Below are 24,479 nucleotides of genomic sequence, written 5' to 3' on the forward strand. Positions count from 1 at the left end.
GTCCGGATGGCTTGTGGAAGCCTCCTTCGTGAGTGTGTCGTGGGCATGCCTAGCTGGGAAGAGGCCCCCAGGGCAGACGTAGAATAAGCTGTGGATTATGTCTCGCAGTCAGCCTGACAGAGCTTCGGTGCCCCCCTGGTGGAACTGGTAAGTTATGGCTGGGGACCGCGAGAGGCGGAGTACACCCTGGACATATCGCCAGCCAATCACAGGGCACATATAGACAAACAACCATTCACACTCTCGTTCATACCTATGGACAATTTGGTAAACATGCCAATTAACCTAGCATGTTTTTGCAATGTGGGAGGAAACCGGAGTACCCGAAGAAAACCCACGCATGCACGGGGAGAACATGCAAACTCCACACAGAGATCGCCTAGGGTGGACTTGAACTCGGGTTTCCTAGCTGTGAGGCCTGCATGCTAACCACTTGTCCACTGTGCAGCCACTGGGTTTGTTATTCAATTAAATTTTCAGTATAGTTTGATGTAAAAAAAAAAAACACAAAAAAGAAACAACACTATGACTAACACTACAATTTAAAGTAGTCAGTGTACAACTTGGATAACAGTGTAAATTCTGGAGTGCAGGGTGTAAGGATCCCAAATTACATATTAAGAATACAGATCTGAAGTTTTTGTCGTCCCATTTCTCGTGAATCTATTGTCATATTTACATAAGGTGTGGATAGGAGTTGTAAGTACAACAACACCACTGTACATTTCACAACACACAAACGCCCTTCTTTGTGGATTAGCTTCGTGTGTAGGTGTATGCATACTGTACATGTGCACTGTACGTATATGTGTGTTTGCTGATGGAGTACCTCATTAGCTGCTGTGGACACTAATCTCCTTTGTGGCAGTCTTTCATCCTTAGCTCAGGATTTATAGACGCCTTCAGTTACGGCTACCGCCTGCATGCTGCCGCTGCCATACGTTAAACTGTCCTTGGCTGCGACTACTTCCTGTTCCTTTCCCTCCTCTCGCGCCTTTCTTTTCTTTGGCCAAATGTGGAATTCATCTCACTGATAAGTGGCAAGCGTTTGTGTGTGTGTGAGCCTTGGCAGGAAGCTTAATGTTGTTACATGACAATATGTCCGCTTTAGTGCACGTTGGATGTTGATGATGGACAGAGACAGGGACAGGTTGTCAAGAAAACTACAACTTCATACGGCATAACAATGTTGCTCTATATTTTATACTGCGATGGTAAAACAAAACACTTCCTCTTTTCTTTATTGAATCTTGATATGTTGTCATTGTTGTTTTATATATTTATATATTTTATATATTATATTATTATATTTTATATATAATTATTATTTATATATATATTATTATATTTTTATTTTATTTATTTTTATATATTATATGTTTTTTATATATTGTCATTGTTTATATATTTACTATAGGGCATAGTTAGGGATAAGACTTCAACAAAATTCATTGGTATTATGGTGCTGGTGCTACTGTGGACACAGCTCAGAGAATAGAGTTTATTTTTCTATTTCTAAACACATTTGGTTTGCTTTTCATGTTTTTTGCTCCATTTTTTTCTCCCACAGTGTCCGCAAAAGTTACATGCTCATGCGTGCTGGTCAATTACCACTGAAAGCTTTCTAGATCTTCCAGAATCTGCACATATTCAGCTGTATTTCTTTGGATTTCATGGTTCCCGTGAAAATGGTCCGTTTTATTCCATCCATTACCCGCCTCCAGGCACGCCCACTCTGCTGTGGTTGGTTGGTCACACTGCCGAGTGCATATAAAGACTTCTTGTTTGTCCCGCCAACTTTATACTAGGACTTGATAAACGGTAGTGCAGCCATATGTGTTGGATCCTGAATCTGATCCGGATATAGAGACTGGACAGTCCAAAGTTTTTCAAGAAAAGAGGGTACTTCAAGACGTCTCTCAATGCTAACTAGCTTTTAGCGTTCCGTAACGTGTCCCATATATATCTGCCATGTATCTGGAGCGAATGCCAGATCTTTTTGGACATGCATACAACCCGGACTGGTCACCTACAGTCAATCCCCGTGCAAAAGTTTCATATTCTCTCCAGGAAATTCGTCTGACTCCAAAATCCCACTGGATGTCAACTAGATTAGTCATTGTTACGCACAGGCACCAACCGCTTCATATACACATGATGCATACTGTATGTGGGTACGGACCCCATCTCCAACACACACAAACACACACAGATGTGCGCATGGATGCACACAGGCACAGATGCAGCAGGATGCCAAAAAAACCCACACACAGGGGTTTTGTGTCCTAGTTTCCATCTATGGAGAAGCCAGTCTCTCTCTCTCCAGCGTCTCTTCTTCACTCACAAACCGATCTCATGGGATCTTACTATGATCATGTGATGTGACGCGTTGCTGCTGCTGCTGCGCTATTTGCAGGATTGTGTATGTGGTGATCACAAACGGTCATATGCACATTATGTCCTTACTGTATGTGTGTGTATTTGATGTGTGTAGTCAATCTGTATGGCTTCTACTACACATCTTCCTTGCCTGTGTGGGGTTCACCAATCATGTAATCCAATATTAGGGATTACTGTGTGAGGAAGCAAATCTCAAATAGTTGGCGTATGACAACCTCAGTCAAACATCTTACATAGTAACTGTTCCCTGCCCGCGCATACATGAGAGGTAACAAAAAGGTCATGCTTTGTCTTACGTCTTATTTTCCCCTCACATTAGGATGTATTGGAAACCATATTTGTATTCCTCTGTGATCGCGCTTCTTCCAATTAATGAGAAGGTCGCGTTCATCTTCTGTGTCAATCAGCACTTCCACGTCCGGGTTCATGGTTCTTGTCCAGAGCAGGTTTGGAGTGCCATCTCTGGGTCAGGGATGAGATATCTTCGGGTCTGGTTCATGAATGTGGGAAGGATGGGACGCGAGATCCACAGACAGATTGGTGATGTAGATGGAGCTGAGCCCAAAAGCAAAGCTCTCAATTTACGGCTTGATCGACGTTCCTACCCTCATTTATTGCCATGAACTTTGAGCAGTGACCGAAAGGACAAGATCGGCTTTACAAGTGGCCAAAATGAGTTTTCTCGGTAGGGCTCCAGAGATAAAGTGAGACGTACTGTCACTCAGGTCAAACTTGGAGTAGAATCGCTGCTCCTCCACATTAAGAGAAGTGGTTCAGGCATCCGGTTAGGATTTTTTGTGTTATTAATACACTGACCAAATCCGATTGTGTCCTTAATGTATTTTTATCACAAAACAACCAAAATGGATGTCATCAGCAGCTGACTTTGTAGTTCTTTGCAAACACAGTAACACCAAACGTCTCAAAAACTGCACTTTTAGACACAAGTACTCTACCTGGTAATTGAAATGTATTTAAAACATCCTCATACTGTATGTCGATCTGGCAGACATCCATTTCCCGGCTCTGACTGCATTCAAGCACATGCTGGATGTTTTCAACAAAGACATAACGCCCCACATGAGGCAGCGTGCCTGTGTGTGTATGTGTGTGTACGTGTGTGTGTATTTAGGAACACATTCTCCCTCTTTCCCTGGTGGTGCTGGGGTGTTTGGCAGGATAAATATAGCTGCGGCGTCGGTGTAAAGCTGTTTTCTCCTCAGCTTTTGTAGCTTTAATCAAAAGCAATCTGGAGGAGTGAGGGGAAGTGGAAGGGGAGAGAGTGGATGGAAAGGATGGGGGAAAGGGGCAATGGGTATGGGTGTGCGGGGAGGGTGGTCGGATATGGCAGACGGCAGAATGTTTTATTTTAGCTCTCTTTAAATAGTCATTGGGGAGTGTTCAAGAGTAATGAGAACCCTGGTGGCTGGAGAAGAGGGACTGACTAACCTCCCATCGCTCTCCTCCTGCATCCTCTGTGTGTCTGTGTTTCACCGCCAGCCTCACTTCCTCCGTCATCCACTGTGATGACTACAACTGTGTTCATGCTATAGGGCCTTCGTGCTGCACTCCCTCTTTTACACAGTGATTCATCATATCTATTCTGGGATGGAATTGCATCCCTCATCAATATCAACTGTCAATGCTGCAACTAATAGTTACATTTAGCATTGATCTGTCTCCCGTTTGTTTTCTTAGTGAATGAACTGCGCTAGGAAATGAACTATGCCCCGATTCCCCACAGCTAATATTGTATAACATCCTGTATGTGAGTGGTTAAAACGATATAAATGTCAGAAAATTAAAATTAAAATTAAAATTAAAATAAAATAAATCTTCAGAAATAATCTGAACGTGACTATTAAATAATTTCAAAACTTTCTCAAACTCACTGTAGAAACAAAATGGTAATTTTTTTATTCATACATAAAAATACATAGCTCACTTCTTTACGCACATCTGTAAAATACAATGACAAATCCAATTACAATTATCCCTAACACTACTGTTGCGGCCGTAACCCGTGACGCTCATGTCTTATGTCTTAGAGGGCTCTAATAATGTTAAAACCTTATTTAGAAAGTCGTAAACAGGTTTTCTATGCTCTAAATACGAAAATATTCCATTTGCAAATAAGCAATCCCACTTAGCGGGAATTCACTTATCACAGTCAATAAACGAGTGATTACTGTACTGTATTAATTTATTTAATAATGTATTAATAAGTCTTATTTATGTCTTATGTCTTAGGGGGCTCTAATAATGTTAAAACCTTATTTAGAAGGTCGTAAACAGGTTTTCTATGCTCTAAATATGAAAATATTCTATTTGCAAATAAGCTTCCCATTTAGCGGGAATTCACTTATCACAGTCAATAAATGAGGGATTACTGTACTGTATTTTTTTCAGGGCAGTGCATATTAATAAACGGTCTGATACTGTTGTGTCAACTGTAAATGAGACAAATTCGGGCATGGTTTTCATCATTTTTATCTGTCGACCCGAGGCAGGAAAGTAAAGGAAAGGAAAGTAAGTAGAAAGGAAAGTAGTAAATGAGAACATGACTGGGGACTTTGTAGAAACTGTTACTGAAACGTGAGCGAGATACTCACTTTTGTGAGATTTTTTTATGCACATATGCTTTTAAGGACATTTTCCGTTAATTTTAAGGACATTTTCTGTTAATTTTCATGTCACAATGTGTATTTTTAGACTTTGTGTATGAAGTATCACTAGTACATTTTTTTCGTCATTTTTAGACTAGAACTGCAATATTCTATTATACTTTTTAAATTTCAAATTTCAAAATTTTGCCACTACCAAAAAGGAGATGTTAATTTCTGTCCCTTGACTAATGTGATGCTAGATCTGGATTCAGTCCCTGTACAACTACAAAGGAAATACATTCACATACTTGCACATTGCACAAGTGACAAGCAAAGTATCTTTCCCTCCATTTGTGCAGGTGATCTGGGTTTGTAATAACTGCCGGAAACAACAAGAGATCCTAACTAAGCCGGGTGATTGGTTCACTGGTCCATCAGGAAAGCCCACTAGTCTCGGTTCGGCCATCAGTGAGCCATCTGTGTGCCAAGCCCCTGGTGATAAGAAGCTGCGGTCCCACTCCCAAGCCCCTCCGGGCTCCACAACATCCTTAGAACCCAACCGAGCCAGCGCACCAGGGAGCACAGCTGGAACAGATATCCGATCACGCAGCGAACCACCAAGAGACACGTAAGTTTGAAGCGTTGCTGACAAATTACACGACATGGTTTTCTGAAGTGATTGGTCATTTGGCAATGCTTTTGATCTCAAATCTCAATTTTCAGTGTCAAAGAAGGTCTTTGTTGAATAAAAATCCTGCTTTGATGTATTGTTTCTTCCACAGCACAAAGTACATTTTCTGTTAACAGTCACTTGTTTAATTTTCGTTCTGTTTCCATCCACATATTCATTTCATTAGGAGAAATGGGAAAGGCGGTGGAGGAACTGGTCGGGGAGAGCGCAGGACAGGCCATGCCAAGCTGGAAACCCAGGTTTCCATGGACCGAGATCTCCGGGGTGAGTCTAGGGAACGCAGGGAAAGCCGCCGGCTTACAAAGGGACGTTCTTTGGAGATTGATCCTGTAGGAGGAAGTGATACATTGAGGCGGACACAAGAGGGGGGCTACCAAAACATGGACCAAAGCGGTGGCCCCCCTTGCCAAGCAGGGTCAGTTCCTTCTGGAGGCCAGGGCCACCTCGTACAAGGTCGTGGTACTGGAATTATGGGGAAGACGAGAGATGGCCTAGTGTCTGAACAGAGGACAGCCGGAGCGCTGCATGAACACAACACTGCGCAAAAAGACAACCACCCTGAACTCAGAGAATCTCTGGGTTCAACTGGATCAACCCCCGGTCAGGGACCTGTAGTAAGACGAACCAAAAGGGACAAAGCCGACAGCATGCTTCGCAATGATTCATTAAGCTCAGATCAATCGGAATCTTTGCGTCCACCACCACCCAGGCCGTACAAATCAAAACGAGGACTGGGATCTGGAGGCAAGAGGCAAACCAGTGTCAGCAGTTCAGAGGAGGAAGGAGGGACCACACCTGAGTACAGCAGCTGTGAGGATGCTGAGATCGAAAGCGTCAGTGAAAGAGGTGAGACGACTTCAAAATCAATCCAGAACTTCTGTTGTCTGTGTCTCGTCATCTGTGCATCTATCATGTAGCGAGAGTTATAGCACATGCATACCAGTGTGTGCTTATGACAGCTGGCAATGTGCTAGGTATATTTTTATCACCCAAAAGATAATTGAACCAAGGACAAAAATATGATTTGTTAATACTGCGGCTATTTTCAAGCCAATGTTTGTCTTTGCTGTCTTTGTGTCGCAAAGTTAAAACGCATCACTGTCAGAACTGGTCCGGAACCCAAGATGCAGAGGCAGGACGTGAACATTTATTCAACCACAAGTGTCCACACAGTAAAAAGTAATGGTAATGGTAATGGTTTTATTTCATTTCAACATGCATCAGATTACAATTGAGTGCATCCCATAATCAGTTCACAGTTCCACATGTCCAAAAGGAGTAGGAAGAAGCAATGTTATTAAATCCTACCCCTCCATCTGGTACTTTTACAATCAGTAACTGTTACATTTGTTCACTTCCTGCTTTCCATAATACAGTTTAATGGGTTTTTTTTATTTTTATTTTTTAAATAATGTACCTCCTACCGAAGTACGAGGTGATATGAGCATCCAATGACATAATGGGTACCATAGTAAGTGTCAATATAGTGATATATATAGCACATCATGACTGGTTCAAGACTCTTCATCCTTGTATTTAGCAAACATCAACTGCTTGTATTGTTTCTTGAATTGGCTCATCGTTGTGCATTGTTTGACTTCCTTACTCAATCCATTCCATAGTTTGATTCCACATACTGAAATGCTATGGCTTTTACAAAGGTGGCAACAGGGGCTCTAACACAATGGTGTACACAAAAACTGAAAACACTGCATCAAAAGGCATACAGGCAAAAACTAGGCTGCGTAACAAAAAACACAGCTGACAAAAGGTCAACAGGCAAAACTGAAAACAGCAAAACACCGTGGCTTAAACCGACGGCAAGTACTCACTAATACAATGATAAAAGCCAGAAAGCAAGGGAACAGTAGGTGCATGTGCATGGCGGAAGACGAGCAGCTGACAAGGACCGTGGAAGCTTGAGGGACAATCTGGCAATTAGTGCAGCTGTGAGCAGGGCTTAAGTAGGATGGCTGATTGAACCCAGGTGTGTGTAGGGGTGGCAGCAGAGCTTGATGGAGGTTGGACTGACGATGGAGTCTGTGGTGTATGGTCCCACGAATATGGGTGCCAACTTTCTGTTGGAAGTCCCGGGACGATAGCCACACCTCCACACGTCTCCCTCCAGATGTGGCAAGTCGTCCGAAGATGCTCTCGATGCGTCGACCTCAACTACAAATTGTAACAAAGGGTTAAATTGAGTGACAACCGGAGCCGAAGTAAAACAGGACTTGAGGTTTACAAAAGCTTTCTCCGCCTCTGGGGTCCATTTAAAAGTTAATGCGGATAAAGCGCAATGTAAAAGTTGGCGGACCCCCCCAGGAACCTCTGCAAGTGCTTCCTGGATATAAGAGACGGCCACTCGACCACCACCTCAATCTAGGCGGGATCGGCACGTAGCTGGCCTTTCTCCACAATGTACCCCAGGAATGATACGGAGGTGGTGTGAAACTGGCACCTCTCTGCCTTGTCAAAGAGGCTCTTCTCCGAGAGACGTTGGAGCACCCGGCGAACATAGTAAGTGTGCTCCTCGAGTCCTTGGAAAAACCTTAAACTGTATTATGGAAAGCAGGAAGTGAACAAATGTAACAGTTACTAATTGTAAAAGTACCAGATGGAGGGGTAGGATTTAATAAGCTTTGCTTCTTCCTACTCCTTTTGGACATGTGGAACTGTGAACTGATTATGGGATGCATTCAATTGTAATCTGATGCATGTTCTATTGAAATAAAACCATTAACATTACCAAAGAATAAAGAATAAACACAACAAAAATCCACTGGCTTAACAAATGGGTTTTGGTCCACTTTCATGTGAATTCTGTGTGAACGCCTCCTTTCCATTCTGGAGACGCCTCACACGCAGTCAACACAAAGTTTCAATAACATTCATTCATTCATTTTCTACCGCTTATCCTCACGAGGGTCGCAGGGGTGCTAGAGCCTATCCTAGCTGTCTTCGGGCAAGAGACGGGGTACACCCTGGACTGGTCGCCAGCCAATCACAGGGCACATATAGACAAACAACCATTCACACTCACATTCATACCTATGGACAATTTGGAGTGGCCAATTAACCTAGCATGTTTTTGGAATGTGGAAGGAAACTGGAGTACCCGGAGAAAACCCACGCATGCACGGGGAGAACATGCAAAGCTGTGAGGTCTGCTTGCTAACCACTCGTCCACCGTGCAGCCCTTCAATAACATTACAAAATACAAAATTCAATATTGTATCTATTGCTTGCAGTAATTATCATGAAAACTAATATGCCATAACAAATTAATATCATTGCCAATCTGTAGGTCATCAACATTTGTCCATGTGGCTTGGAGAAAAAAACTGTTTCATACAAACTGCATGCCTGCGGCCACAGCCAGCAGCCTGACTCTCATTGTGGGCCGCGTGCATATGAACTAGTGTGTGTTAGACTGTGCGTGCTTGTGTGTCTCAATGCTTTGCTAAGTGTCACGTTATATTGTTTTCAGCTCGGCCCTGAGGGAGTGGGTTGGTGGTGACAATCCTTCTGAGAGTGTACATGTGTGTGCATGTTCGTGTTTGCGATGGGGCCGTTTGACCCCGTTTGATTCCAGTTTTGACCTCGGGTGGCCTCACACAGCAAACTGTGTCCTCAAGTCCTAGAAGACACTGCTGTTTACGCTCTAACATTGTCATATCCAAGTAGTATGATGTCACTTGTAACAACTTTTAAACTAACTGAGAAATACCGATCCTTTGGTTGACTGAAGGAGTACATGAGGTAGTTATTGAAGTTTTTTTAGAGTTGTATCGGCTTCTAATTATTTATCTATGGAATGTGTGTAAAGCAGTCCAATTGTAATTGTTTTAAAATGGTCATTGATACGGAGTGTTCTGCTGTATTACTTCAGTTTCTGTGACTTTGTAGAATACTTTGAATCGTAGAGTCATTGTATTTATATTCTGTCATTTATTTTAGTGACAGAAATGATCAGTGTCTGGGTCCTAACTTGGATCCCAGTATGCAGAGGCCAAACAAGTATGAGAAGGACGGTGTTATAGCTTCTCTTACAGCTCAAGAGCATAAAACGACGATACCAAGGAAATCAACAGGGCATCACGGAAAAATTGGAGAAAAAAGAATACAAACCAGTTAGGTGGAGCTATGCACGGACTGCAGAGGAACCAGGCTGGCCACTCCACCTCATAGGGACCAATGAATCTGGGCACCAGCTTCTTAGATTCCAGCGCCAGGGAAACATCCCGAGATGACAAGTAGGAGTAAGTAAGTAGGAGCTGGCTTGCGGTGGTGGTTAGCCTTTGATTATGCCTGGAGGTGCGGGATAGTGTGGCCCTGGTAAAGGGCCGATAAAATATAAAGTCCAATGAAATGTGTAACCACAGACAGGAAGGGATCGGTTGGGGGTGAAGCACAGTCGGAGCAAGCCGTCACAAAGCTCTTGGAGTCTGCATGGAGGGTTGGCCACCATAAACGCTGAGCAAGGAGGAACGTCACCTGGTTCCTGGGTGACAGGCAATCTTGGAACAATGAGACCAGGACTTTTGAGCAAAGGGATTTTGGGACAATGAGGCAGCCAGGGGGTCAGGCGGCAGGAGGAAGCGAATCCTTGGAGGCCCCCCGCCACATGCCTCTCGACTTTCCACCGCAGGGCCGTCAGGATCCGAGACTGAAGAAGGATGGTCTCAGGGATGGAATCCTCCACCGCTGGAGAAGACATCCTGGACAAGGCATCAGGCTTTCAATTTCGGAAACCATTGCCAAAGGTAATGCAGAAATCAAACCTTCTGACTGGCGAGATTAAGGCGCTGGGCAGAACGAATGTAGGAGAGGTTTTGGAGGTCTGTGTAGATAACAAAAGGGTGTGACTTGCTCTTCAGCCAGTGTCTCCACTCTCGGTTGTCATAATTCCTCAGGCGCAGGGGTGCAGCTTCTGATCAGCAGTGGAGTGCTGGGAAAGCATGGGCCCCAAAATGGGAGAGAAGAGTTAGGATGAACAAGCACTGGTGCAGATGTAAAAACGTGTTTAAGGCTCGGTCTGCCTCAGGAGACTGACAAAAGGGAACCTTTTTTCTTGACAAAAAAACAGCAGCAAGAGGAGAGGACGAAGGACGGATGTGACCAGTGGCCAGGGCGGATGAGAAATATTCCTCCAACGTTGTTGTTTGGGTTGAGAAATATTCTAAAGCCGGAAGAGAACGGAGATCCCGGCAACAAATCAATGGCGCAGTCACAAGGATGATGGGGCCGAAGGGACAAAGCTCAGCCCCAGAGTCAATGAGTGCATGGATAGAACACTTCCCCTCTTTCTTCCCCGACCAAGAAAGAGTACCTTCTATTTGAAGACGTCCAACCAACGATAATGAGCCAGCAGACTGAGTAATGAGGGAGGGGGCCTCCCCTTGGCGTGTCTCCCGTGGATGACGAGCAACAACTTGTAGGACGAACCGGGCAGGTCGAGATGCTGTGCCCCGCCTCCCCACGGTACAGGAATAGATGGAAACCTGGCTACGGTTCCTCTCAGCTGCCTCCGAGTTGCATGGGCACCACTGTTTTGATGCTGGACGAAGGGAGGAGTGGATCCGGAAGTGCCCTGAGAGGTGAAGTCAAGGTCAGCCGTGGTGGAGGAAGAGCAGGTGGTTTTCGAAGTGGATGTAGATCTCCAAGGTACGGGTCTCATCCCGGGCCAATTCATCCTGCAGGAGTGCATTGAGGCTTGCCAAATAGACACATTGCAAGGCTTTCTCATTCCAGCTGCTCTCCCACGCCAAGATCCGGCAGGAGATGGAGTGGTCTGCCACCGATGAAGCGCTGTGACGCACGGTGAGGTGATGGCCGCTAGCCTCCTGCTCCCTCACTGATCATGATCTGATGATCAAACACATGCCGGAACTCCGCTGAGGAGAGGCAAAGAGGAGCACAGTTCTGGTGTGCTCTCGCAGACTTCTGCCGGGAAACTCGGGAAACCCGGAATCTGAACACTGAAACACAACAGCAATATTTAAGGCAGAGGAAAAGCAATACAAATAACCAAAATATAAAATGACCCAAAATACCAACTTGTGTCAACTATTGTCAACACGGAGCAACTTTGAACAGCATAAGGAAACAGACATGTATTGTACATTTACGTATTGTTGAAAAAACACTTCAAATTGAAATTGCAATGTTGCATTTAGATTATTTCCTCAAATAATTCAGCCATTGTTTTAACCCCAGCATCTCAGTTTGAGGCACGACAAGAGGTAGACTTGGATGCTGGTCTCGGCTGAGCTGTTTTTGTCAGTGTGGGTTTTATGCGCATCATCATGGCAGCAAGACACTGTTTCCTTTTTTTAGCTTGAGACTGAGACAGGATCAATTATGAGATGTGGTTGCTGGCAGCTGAGAGGCATCGAGGCTTTTAAATCATTTGACTTTTTAAATTAGTGTGAGATCACCACGGAAACACTCACACTCAAATATGTAGCTTGACCTGGACGGTATAGAATCTGCAATGTGTATACATCCTTCTCAACACTACCAGGTCAACTAAAAATAGGAAGTGACTAGGCAGTATTCTTTGAAAGGTGCAAAGTGACTGTAGCAGGATAGTCAGAGGCTAAGTTATAGTCCTACAGTAGGGAAAGTACTCTAACTGTTTGCTGTACTGTAACTGCAGATTTTGCAAGCTTACCCGTTTACAAAGACATGAAGAGTCCAGTCCATCATTTTTATGGCATGTCTGTTTTAACATGCAGAGTGAATATCAACAAAAAACAGAACAAGGTATACATTAGTATTTGACTGACTAAAATAAATTCAGTAAGGATGAGCCAATGATTTATCGATTATCCAAATATCAACAAATATTTTGGTATTCCATTAATTACACCTGCTATTGGCTATATGATCTGAACAAGCAAACCTAATTTAGACATAGTTAAGTCTGGTTTGTGGAGCAAGCGATTACGATTATTTGATAAAGTAATGATAATAATCAGATTAATCTTCAGATTAATTGTGGAGACATGCACCAGGTATCGCGAGCGACAGTATCGTAGTTAGAGTCACAATGTTTTCATGATTGGCTGAGTAGTATCATGTGGGTTGGCTTAACCCGCGAACACAATACCATTCAAAGATTATTATGTCGTGTTATCATTGTGTAATGTCACATATTAGCCACTAGATAGTACTCAAGTGTAGTGTACCTGTGTGAGGCATACTGTATTAGCTACAATTGTGGGGCGTCACCAGGCCATATGCCATTCTAATTCCAAAACTACACACAGCAATGCAATAGGTAGATAAAACAGACAATACACTACGAATGTATAATGCAGAATATTAACCAACTACTATGTATATGTGAGCTCTAACCATATTCTCTGATGAGAAAAAATGGAACTTTGATGGTCCAGATGGCTTCAAACGTTACTGGCATGACAAGGAGATCCCACCTGAGATGTTTTCTACCTGGCACAGTGGAGGGGGGTTCCATTATGATCCGGGGGGCTTTTTCATTCAGTAGAACACTGGAGCTTCAGGTAATGCAGGGTCGTCAAACGGCGGACGGTTACATGAAGATGTTGCAGAGGGCATCCCTCACGACTGAGGGCCCTCGTCTGTGTGGAAGCAAAGCTGCAGTTCACAATGCTCGCTTGATCAAGGACTCTTCAGGGAGAATAACATCACTCTTTTGGACCATCCCGCATGTTCCCCTGATTTAAATCCCACAGCGAACATTCGGGGATGGATGACAAAGGAAGTTTATGAAAATGGCCATCAGTTCCAGACAATTGATGCCCTTCATGAAGCCATCTTCACCACTTGCAGCAATGTTCCCAATAGCTTCCTGGAAACACTTGCATTAAGCACGCTCATACCCATTTTTCATTTGTGATTAACAAGAACGGTGGCGCTACTCATTACTGAGTCCTACTGAGAATTTTTTTAATGTTTTGGTTTGGAGAGTTTTTTGTAATTTTTTGAGCGATGGTCTTAAACTTTTGATTAGCTGATAGACAGCCTATTTCAGTTTAATTGTTATTTTCCAATAAATTACTTTTTCAATGTGGTTTTTGCCACACTCCCCCTTCTTGCTTTTGCATGTTGTAGCTCTAATTAAAAAGGTCAATTCTATTTTTCAACTAGTCTTAAGATTTTGATCAGGTCTGTATATGTTAGATAGATGATAGCTATTGACCAGGCCCTTTAACACAACCCATACTTTGCACGTGACTCAACCATTGCAGAGGATGCACTGAAAATTATGCTTGAGTTATGAAACCGAGAACTCAGTTTGCTTTAAGATTACATAATGCCACTATAAATTGTCACAACTCATCATCCTCATAGTCTGTCTACTGCTAGGCATGCTTGGCTCTGTTTTACTCTATGTCATAACACTGGCGCTGAGGTGCTGCACACATTTCATTGCTGCCTCTCTGTCCATGTATGTAGAAAGAAGCTATGAATAACATTTTATTTTAAATCTTTTATGATTTTGTCCCTAACAACAACAACGGGGGAGGTCTTACCTCACAGCTGGGCCTTCTGTTTAGACAGTGTGTCAGTCGTGCGCCTTGTCAAGTTCACTTTTTTCACATCCATCTGCAGAGATGTACATATAGCTTTTGTTCCTGTCAAACCTGCCGTTGGAAGTGACTGAGTAATTGAATCAGGAATGGACTGACAATGTTGCATGATTGACTGCAGCTGATCGCAGCAGCATAAAATAATTACTTTGATCGCACATTTCATCAATACTATACACAAATCCCTTGTTCATCGTGATTAATTGGTTCCAGACCAATGTTTATGTAGATAAGTTAACTATAAGTTTTTTTTAAGATAAGTTTTGACGATGTAGGGTTCCTTATTCATAAATGGAATATTACATTTTACATTTACGACTGTTTAACTAGGGCTGTCAAAGCCAACATGTTACAGATGCGTTAGCTGAAATTTCCTTTAACGGTGGTAATGTTATGGATGCACGATTAACGCACGCTCCTCCTATTTGACCCTCAGCCCACTCTGTAGTTTGAACAAATATTGAGTATTTTGATTGGTAAAGTTCGCTTCAAAGCCCTGGCAGATGGCTCTTGTATTTTGTATTTCACACTTTCATTAAAGACATTACACAGGCTGTAGAAAGTCATGGTGTAAAATAAATGTTTTTGCCACATTATATTATTGGCCACATGCTGACAAATGCAAACTGGCAGGCGCCATGATCCAACTCAGTGCACTCAGACAGTCTCGAAGACACGCTCGTGGCAGCCCCGTGTTACGTTTCTGTCCTGTATTTGACCAGTAAATGTGCAAATTCAGCCATTCTTACTCAAGTCGATGTGAACAATGTTTGGAATTATATACTGTAAAAACTAGGGCATCGCTGACAGTATAGTTGTTCACTCACTGAACAATATCTTCATCTTGCAGGCGACTGGGAGTGCTACCCTCATGACCCCACTGTATGGCATGTAAGTCTTTAAGGAGTTTTGTGTTTTGGTTTCTATTGCAAGCAGACATATTGCTTATTGTGGTAAAAAAAATTTTAAGTTAAGTTACTTTTGTTTTATCTTGCAGCATCCTGTAACCTGGCAGCCATCGAAGGAGGGTGACCATCTGATTGGCAGAATCACCTTAAGCAAGAGGAGCGCATCCATGCCGAAAGAAGCCGGCGCTCTGCTGGGGTTGAAGGTCAGTGTTGGATTGGCTGATTCTGGGATACACACATGCCATGTTTTGTTTTCCAGTGGGTTCAGCTCACATTAAAAATATGTTTTGTTATTCAAAGCATCTCTGTGTCTTCCTTGCTTCTTACGTGCAGGTTGTAGGAGGAAGAATCACAGAGTCGGGGAGATTAGGTGCCTTCATCACCAAGGTTAAGAAGGGCAGCCTGGCTGACGTGGTTGGGCACCTGAGAGCAGGTAATCAAAACTCTCCTACATCCTCAAAAGAACAAACACTATGTTTGAGTCTCACTATTATCATTATTAAATCATATGACAGATGACAAATATTGTCGAAAATGTCTTGTCATGTTTGTGGACTGTGTTAGCATTAGCAATTAGCATCCAATGAGATTTTTTTCCCATGTCATCCTGACAGTATACATACTGCTCATAACACGCAGGAGTATGGGAATTACCAGCAGTCTCAAACTCACATCCCTGTGAACCAATTGCAACACTATACATGTAATGTTGGCAATCTTGTACAAAACAAGTGCTGCAAGGCATGCTGGGAACACTTAACAGCCTTTTTTATGGAATACCTGATGTGGTACAGCCTGACCCAGACTCTTACCTCCAGCAGTAAGTTGAGTTTGAGACCCCTGCTAAAATGCTTTCAGCAGCATTACAGATCTAAGTTAGTTTTGTTAAAATTTTCAAAATAACAATGTCAAAGAATTGGAACAATTTCTTAAATGTTGTAATATTATGACAAACATAACAATTAATAAAGTTGTTGGGAAAATTCGGTTACAGAAGGCGTTATAATGTTACTTGAATTAAGTCAAAACATTATGACAAAAAAGTCATAACATTCCGAAAACAAAGTTGACAAAGATTATGTGAGAAGAAAGTTGAAATATTTGGAAAATTAGAAAAAAGGCCAAAGTTGATACGAATAAAACCTATATCACAAAGCTGAGATGCAGTTTTTTGTGTTTTAGGCACAACAAGCTTCGGAAATCCATGATGGACATTTTTGCCTCTTTTCTGATATGCTGCGACTCAAACCACTAACCGTTTATGTTTGGTTCATATTGCTTTGGTCTATAAAGGGCCTAACCAATTACTCGATTTATCAAAACAACAAGCTTCCGATGAACCGACTAAGAAATAGTCCTTAGTTGCAGCCGCTACACTGCAGTAAAACCATACGAACGCATAGTACATACTGTATAATAGGTGGGTATTTTGCCAGTAAACAACTCAAGCGAGAATATAATGTCAACACTATTTATTTAACGCTCATCGCATGAAATCACTTTCACACCGAGTACTGGCCAATGTCTTATTTTAGGGGATGAGGTTTTACAGTGGAATGGGAAGCTGTTACCAGGAGCCACCATGAAGGAAGTCTACAACATCATCCTCGAATCTCAAGCTGAGCCTCAAGTGGAGCTGGTTGTATCCCGGCCAATTGGGTAAGTTGGAACAAGACACACACAGTAGTCAAATGTTCATTATGCTTTTAATTAATTTAGTATTTTTTTAGTTAGATGGATTTATCATTTAGCTAAAAAAAAGTGCAGTTCCCCTTTAATAGTAATGGACAGGACATCCATACTCTATGGATGTCCAGAGGCTCGAAACAGCATTTGCCTGGTTTTGAGACCCCAAAGGCAGCAAATACTTTGAGAACAGGACTGGGCCTAAAATTGAGCCTTGATGTATGCCACAGCGAAGGTGCTGTCTGTGATGTGTAGGGCTCACAGAGGTAAGATGTGACCCACAGTGTAAACTCAATTGCATCTACTGTATATTAACTTCAGCTACTGTACTTTGTACTTACAGTAAATAGAATTGAGTCATAAGAATATTAGAGTATAGGGTATTCAAATATTAACTGCAGACTGTTCAATGACATATTACAAAAAAATAACAGAGCAATATTGTGGGATCATATGAGAAGCATAAAATGATCCTGGAAAAGTATTCTGTCATGTCACGTATGGCTCATTACTTCTAAATGTTCTAATACATAGCGTATTTTACCTGGGATATTTATTATGTGTTCATTTGTGAAATGTGCAAATTTAAGCTTGGACCACCATTTGCTTTGTTGAAACAAAAGTTGAATGTTATAATTTCTCTCCAAACACTCGCAAAGGGTGTATAGAAAATATCAGTAAGTAATTTTACTGTTTTATTAGGATTTTTTTGATCCCCTCATGCTTATGGAACAACTGTTTCATTTTGCTGGTACCATTTTGCATCCTGAAAAGGGCAATACTCTCTTTTGTTTACTGTGTATGGGAATATGCACATTTTATCTTTGATGAAAATACATGTCTCTATTTCTCATCTCCATTGTATTTGACATCATTTGAATGTGAAAGGATGCAAAATGCAAAACACCTAACCCTGATGTTTACATTTTTGACTGCTGATTATGATGAAGCACGAGTTTATTTCACTAATGTTGGCTGAATTTATTATTCTATTTTTGCATTTTAAAATGGGCCTTGAGGCAACTTAGTGTCCAGCAAACAAAACCTACAGCTATATAAATACAGTAATCCCTCGCCCTGTTGGACCTTTTTGTGTCTTATTGGGCTCTCATTTGGTGGTGCAGCGCTAGGCGGCACAGCGCTAGGCGGCGCAGCGCTAGGGGGCGCAGCGCTAGGGGGCGCAGCGCTAGGGGGCGCAGCGCTAGGTGGCGCAGCGCTAGGTGGTGCAGGGTGGTAAGCCTCTGATGCGCAGTCCAGTGGGCCCTGTTTGTCACCTGCGCCGTTGGGAAGGATGGAGGCGTGGGTGCGCTGCGCCAGACTGCGCTGCTCACGAAATTTACAAAGTGCGCTGGCCACACCCCATTTGGCTGGTCTACAAAAATACACCCCGTTATGTCTATATGTTTCTAATACTCTTAAAAACCACATTGAGAATGTCGTAAACAGGTTTGCTTTTGCTATGGTTTTATTTATAGAAATATTGCATATAAATATTATAAATAAGGACTCCTACTTTTGAAAATGACATTTTTATGGTCCGGTCTGGAACTCATTAACCACAATAAACGAGGGATTATTGTACAATAGTAACCATTTTTAATACAAAATAGATCATGCAGCAAAGAATCCTTTACTTCTTCATCAGGGAACTTTTTATTCAATGAAAAGTGATCAAAATTGAGGGTGTAAACATGATGTTACAACTTGATATGCATTGACCCTCACTTCACAATTTGTTTAGTTCCCTGAAGCTTGTGGAAGAAATTTTGGTGCTTCTTGCTGTGACCCAACTACTGCTCAGTGTGTATTTATGACAAACGCTCACATCCTTCATTTGCTTTGCCAAGTCTCCTTACCATGTGACGGTTTAGCTTGAACATCTAAATAACCCGTTTGGATTGGACTTTATGTTTCAATCAAGCATGCAGCCTGTGCATCCACAACATGACTAACTCCACAATGTTGCAATCAGGCAGTTAGAAGCATGCAAATGACTGATATATGTTTGTTTTTTCTATTTCAGTGATATCCCAAGAATCCCAGACACGTCCCACCCTCCATTAGAATCTAGTAGGTGACTCTTTTGTTTGTGCACGTACACACATTACTCAATTGCACAAGTTAAATCCAAGTCCTAAATATGATGTATACCTACTCACCACTAAAGAATGATAATATAAGATGATCCATGGACTATATATATGTATATATAATATATATTGTAAAATTTATATATTATATAGTTTCACCTGTGCGTCACACAGCAACTATGGTGCGTTCGTTCAAGGGCCGCCAAACAAGGTTCGAAATCTCAACGCTTGAAGAAGAAATATTGTCTGAATGACATAAACATGTAAAAATTCATTCATTCATTTTCTACGGCTTTTCCTCACGAGGTTCGCGGGGGATGCTGGAGCCTATCCCAGCCGTCCTCGGGCGAGAGGCGGGGTACACCCTGGACTGGTCACCAGCCAATCACAGGGCACATATAGACAAACAACCATTCACACTCACATTCATACCTATGGACAATTTGGAGTCGCTAATTAACCTAGCATGTTTTTGGAATGTGGGACGAAACCGGAGTACCCGGAGAAAACCCACGCATGCACGGGGAGAACATGCAAACTCCACACAGAGATGCCCGAGGGTGGAATTGAACCCTGGTCTCCTAGCTGTGAGGTCTGTGTGCTAACCACTAGACCGCCGTGCCGCCCCATGTAAAAATTGTATGCATAAAAAATACAAATATAAATTCACTCAATAAGTGAAATCCGCGTTGCTAATTATGTGTGATTTAAGGTTGTGAAACCTCTCACATACACTTTATACACTTTTCTCAGACATGCATTAGCATTTTTTCACATTTCTGTTTTGTTTAAGCACTCTCAAAGTTATATATAGTTTTTAATTTTGCCCCTCTGGCCGTGCCTCTTTCGCTGTGGGCATTTTTATTCTGCGTTTTTGTGTCCTTGTTGAACCATGTTGCTCCTGTCGTCCTGTTTTACTCCTTGTCGTTTTTCCATGAGATATATTTGTTTCGTGGTGGCGCCCTGCAGCAGTATTGATTACCTATCCATAAATAGTGCGATTTGATACTTACATTTACATAACAGCGCAAACGGTGTGTATTTAATATTGGTCTGACTGAAATAACACAGAATGTATCTGACAGTTTTCACAAGCTCCTGTCCATTTTCAAGCAAACCAGGTACTTAAGCTATAAAACTGGACTAAAGCAGGACAGGATTCCGTACATACCATGTATAATGCCAAAGACACTGCAGAGTCTCTAGCCTTCCGTAAACGTCATAGTGAATATGGACCCATATTTATTTGTCCTACATTAACTGGACAGTGTTGATCGATTCTGCTACTTTCAGTCTCTAAAGGTGCCTTTTCCAGCGTAGAGTACTTTAAATGTCTATTTCATTCAAAATACTTGTCACCAAATGACACACACAGTTAGGTGGTGAATACAGTGGAGCATTTAGCAGCCAAAGGGACGCATATTTCACTTGGGAGGTGATAGCACTCCAAAACCGGCTAAGCAGAGTCATTATTGGACAAAATGTACAATATATGGACAATGATGCCATTCTGTAACTGCATGGTGTGCTCACATAAAAAAATACATGATATGGAGGTGTTTTTCTTCACAGCTTTTTAGTGTTGGATCAAATTGGCCGGGAAATCTCGAACAGCAGCAAGGAATAACTTTGATAAACATTTGAACCCTTCACATCCTCAAAGAGCTTCTGACGTACTGGAGGATGTTTCAGACGTGTGTTATCCAGAACACAGTCGGATACCTGTTCAAGAACACATAGTAGTTTAGTAGTTCCTTTGTGAAACTAAATGAAACCAACTAATTACCAAGCTTTAAGCCAATTTGACATAGTTGTAGTTGTATAGTTGATTTTTTTATTTTGTAAAAATGAAAAAAACACACTCTTACAGGAAAACAATGTTAATTTGTAATTTTTTATTGTAACTTTTTATTACAAGGAGTGTGGAAATCCTGGTTGAGAGCACTTGACAGATTACAGGTAGCAAAATGTTGCTAATATCAATACTTCTAATTGGAGTTGATGATTGAAATACAGCTGATTATATAGCTGATTACTTTAATACTGCTCACCTGACAGACCTGATGATCGTGTTGGTTGTGAGAGAAGGTAGTCACTCTTATGCCATGGACTCTTAATTAATACAGGTTGAACTACATCACATTGACTATGTTTACATGCTCTAAAACAGTCGGATTTTCAAAGTAATTTGGTTTCTGAAGTCCGGATTAGGGTTGACAATTCACTGAAAAATAAATAAGAGACACCTTGTTGACAGAGTCAACTGACCCAATTGTGTTCAACCATATATGCGTTTACCATACACACTTAAGACACTCAGAAAACATTTAACTTAGTGCAACACATATGCTGCATTCAATGTGACAAGAATATTTCCTTTCTCACCATTCCCTTGGAATCATCGCAATCATGTTTTGTTTTATTTCATAGCAGGTTCGAGTTCATTTGAGTCCCAGAAGATGGAGAGACCATCCCTAAATCTTTTATCTCCCACCAGTCCTGGAATGGTTCTGGATGCTCCGCAGCTAATGCCAGGAAAACTTTCTGTGAGTGCATTGTTATTCTGCTGTTGTGTATTTATTAAGGTGAAGGCTGTGCATCAGATATGTTTGTTTGTGTTTCTCCTCCAGGTGAAGCTGTGGTATGACAAAGTAGGTCACCAGCTAATAGTCAATGTGCTACAGGCAGTAGAACTCCCTCTCCGGCCTGATGGACGTCCGAGAAGCCCCTACGTCAAAATGTACTTCCTTCCTGACCGCAGGTACAACTATTGGATGTACTTTTGTTTCACTCTAAAAACCGTTTTGCGTGATATTGACATTTTTGCTGTCGGGGGTTCGCTCCCATTCTGTGGAAGCATCAACTGTGGAAGTAACGTCTCTGTATTTATGTGGATGTGTCTGTCTGTGTTTAAAATAGTGACAAGAGCAAGCGCAGGACAAAAGCAGTGAAGAAGACCTGCGAGCCCAAGTGGAACCAAACATTCGTGTACACTCACATCCATCGTAGAGATTTCCGCAATCATATGCTGGAGCTGACTGTGTGGGACCAGCCCAGGTCACCAGAGGAGGACAGCATCTTTATGGGAGAAGTAAGTCCACATGCATGGGTTTTGTTTCATGAAGAATTTACAGTGAGAACATTGCCTTGACAGATCCTTATAGAGCTGGAGACAGCCTTGCTGGATGACAAGCCACACTGGTACCCACTCCAAACCCATGACGTCTCATCCATACCTCTCCCAAGACCCTCCCCGTACCTGTCTCGTCGACACACACACACCGACAATCCCGGCAGGAAGCTGCAGCGTAAGTATTACAGTGTGTGTGTGTGTGTGTGTGTGAAGCAAATGTACCAAATGATGAGTGTTTATTTGAAGTGTTGTCAAACGTTCAATGTGTGAAAGAGGCTGTCTTGTTTACAAGTCGTAGGCTTTGTATTGCATTTACGTCAATGTTAATGTCTGCTTTCACTTCCCTTCCTTAATATTTTATCTGTACTGGAATGTGTGCATGCCTGTGTGTGCCTGCGTGTGTGTGCGTGTGTGTGTGTGTGTGTGACTATGTAGGTTCTCAGCGTGTAACAGAGCCTGAATTTGAGGGTACAGCAGTAGTTTCTAAAGGTGGGTGGGGACCCTTTCCTCTATGCAATCTTTCCCATTTTCTTTTATTTGTGCTGTTCTTTGAATATTTTGTTTCCTCGTGAATTGAACGAGAAGTCAGATTTTGTACATGTATAATAGATATAATATATAGTATGATAGTATAATATAATTTACAAACATTGTTTTATTGTTTTGTCATCAAACTGACGTCGGTTGTGGTCAGGACAGTGCTGACGCAAAGCAGACACGCAAAGCAATGGAATCGCATTCATCATGAAGCAATTCCCTTGGTATTTGCGTGCATTCACAACTTTTTAGAATTAATTTCCTTTTTTCAAAGTTTAGTCATTTTTAGTCACTGTCATTTCAGTGGGTTTAATCTGCAAAGAAAGGTCATTTAAAATACATATTACATTACAGACTACATATTATCACAACGTCTTTATTTGTATTTTTATTTATTTTGCCATTTTTTTATTTTTGAAAATGATTAATTTCGGCAAAAAAAATAACATTTGCTTAATTATGCACATTTTTTTTTACTAATAATACATTGTATTGAAACAGCCTGATTTATTGATTAATATATAAAAAAAAAATCAAGGGACAAAATGATGAGGGATTACTGTATTATTAAACAAAAACAATGACCTTAAAGATACAGTACACCCAACTGACCATATACTGTATAATAGAAAACCCTGCAATGAACTCCAATGTAGACAATGTGTTGATACTGTCCACCCCCCAAGATTAAAATTAATAAATTTTTCTGTTTATGTCAGAAAATTGATAGTTTTTTGTGCAGATAACAGATGTCATTCACTTTAAATGGTAAATCGTTTATAAAGACATATTTTCCATCAAGCATTGATTTGCACTTTTTTCGGCAACCCATGAACAGACCACAGATGCTTTACTAAGACGCAAAAATATTGAATATATTACTTATATTCAACTTCTATAATGTGACTTTGAGTCCATTAGTGGAGAAAAAAACATTACCTGACTAAAAAACTCACTCGAAGCAACACAATTGCTTCAGATATAAAAGTTAGGAATAAATCAACATTAGAAGGCACACTGATTGACAAGAACTTTGCAATCTTTTTTTGCCCAGCTTCATGCTGATACAACTGTCAATACAATTGTTTGTTTTGTTTGTTTGATGTATGGACTCGGTTGGCGTACCTTTTGGCTTTTATCGAACCTAGTATGGATTAATGACCACTAACCAAGGTTCCACTGTACATACTGGCTAAACAAGAAAATAATTAGTTATTTATCTGATTGACGTATCATAGGTGACAGAATTCTGTCACTTCTGACTTTTTCCGAAAGTTCCTGTTCTTTGATAGAGCTTCGATCAACTCTTTCCCAGATAGGTTGATGAAACAATAATTTTGTAAAGCAAACCATCTGGTGTGTCTGGGTAGGTATAAATGGCAAAGTAAAACATGGTGGTACTTACTCAAAGAGAAACTAGCGGGCCAGTGTAAGCTTTGAAGGACTGCACTGTTGGAAATGAAGCCAGGGACCTTGGGATCAAAACAAAGCCCAGCAAGGCTGTACAGATCCCTTCAAGGCTTATCATTGTCTTTATTTCTATTTTTATCTTGAGAGAGTGTTCTGTTGCAACAACAAAGAAATGTGTATTTCATATATTTTAAAAATAGCACTCTTCCTTTTTAGTCAATATTTCTTTTCTGTAACCAAGGCCTGTTTTAGTTGTTAAATATGCAGTTTGCTTTAGATAATGCATTTTATATCAAAACATGTTTTATGAGTGCAGTGGATCCTCGCTCAAAGTGCAAAAAATGTGAGTAATTGAGAGGACCATGAAAAATTTGATATTACTGTACTGTACTATACATACCAGCAGGTTCCTTGAGGAAGCTTTGCGTGTACACAGTGAACT

At 41.5% G+C, this 24,479-nt stretch overlaps 1 protein-coding gene and 1 long non-coding RNA gene across 21 annotated transcripts in view; one reads left to right on the top strand and one right to left on the bottom strand.

The window, feature by feature from the left end:
• The window catches only part of LOC131103244 (regulating synaptic membrane exocytosis protein 1-like), a 68,423-nt gene that overhangs the window by 18,832 nt on the left and 25,112 nt on the right, over positions 1-24,479 (top strand). For 8 of the 19 annotated variants that reach the window (XM_058049354.1, XM_058049410.1, XM_058049362.1 and 5 more), the window contains exons 5-15: positions 5,366-5,634; positions 5,864-6,543; positions 15,124-15,164; positions 15,271-15,384; positions 15,515-15,614; positions 16,717-16,840; positions 18,891-18,937; positions 21,391-21,718; positions 21,877-22,048; positions 22,112-22,265; positions 22,526-22,579. In XM_058049354.1, the coding sequence (XP_057905337.1) occupies positions 5,366-5,634; positions 5,864-6,543; positions 15,124-15,164; positions 15,271-15,384; positions 15,515-15,614; positions 16,717-16,840; positions 18,891-18,937; positions 21,391-21,718; positions 21,877-22,048; positions 22,112-22,265; positions 22,526-22,579 (2,083 nt within the window). Of the gene's footprint in view, positions 1-5,365; positions 5,635-5,863; positions 6,544-15,123; positions 15,165-15,270; positions 15,385-15,514; positions 15,615-16,716; positions 16,841-17,526; positions 17,545-18,890; positions 18,938-21,387; positions 21,719-21,876; positions 22,049-22,111; positions 22,266-22,525; positions 22,580-24,479 lie in introns of those variants that run through there. The other 11 variants (XM_058049395.1, XM_058049441.1, XM_058049449.1 and 8 more) reach the window with 6 other exon arrangements.
• Positions 6,923-24,140, bottom strand: LOC131103340 (uncharacterized). 2 transcript variants are annotated; one of them, XR_009119592.1, is made up of 4 exons: positions 24,033-24,140; positions 13,153-13,301; positions 9,826-11,675; positions 6,923-7,869 (listed from the first exon to the last, which is right to left on the bottom strand). It is a non-coding gene; the product is annotated as an uncharacterized LOC131103340 (long non-coding RNA). The 2 variants fall into 2 exon arrangements; XR_009119593.1 differs by lacking the exon at positions 24,033-24,140 and adding an exon at positions 15,253-15,389.

The sequence above is a fragment of the Doryrhamphus excisus genome, chromosome 2, assembly GCF_030265055.1.
Source record: "Doryrhamphus excisus isolate RoL2022-K1 chromosome 2, RoL_Dexc_1.0, whole genome shotgun sequence".
Classification (NCBI taxonomy): domain Eukaryota; kingdom Metazoa; phylum Chordata; class Actinopteri; order Syngnathiformes; family Syngnathidae; genus Doryrhamphus; species Doryrhamphus excisus.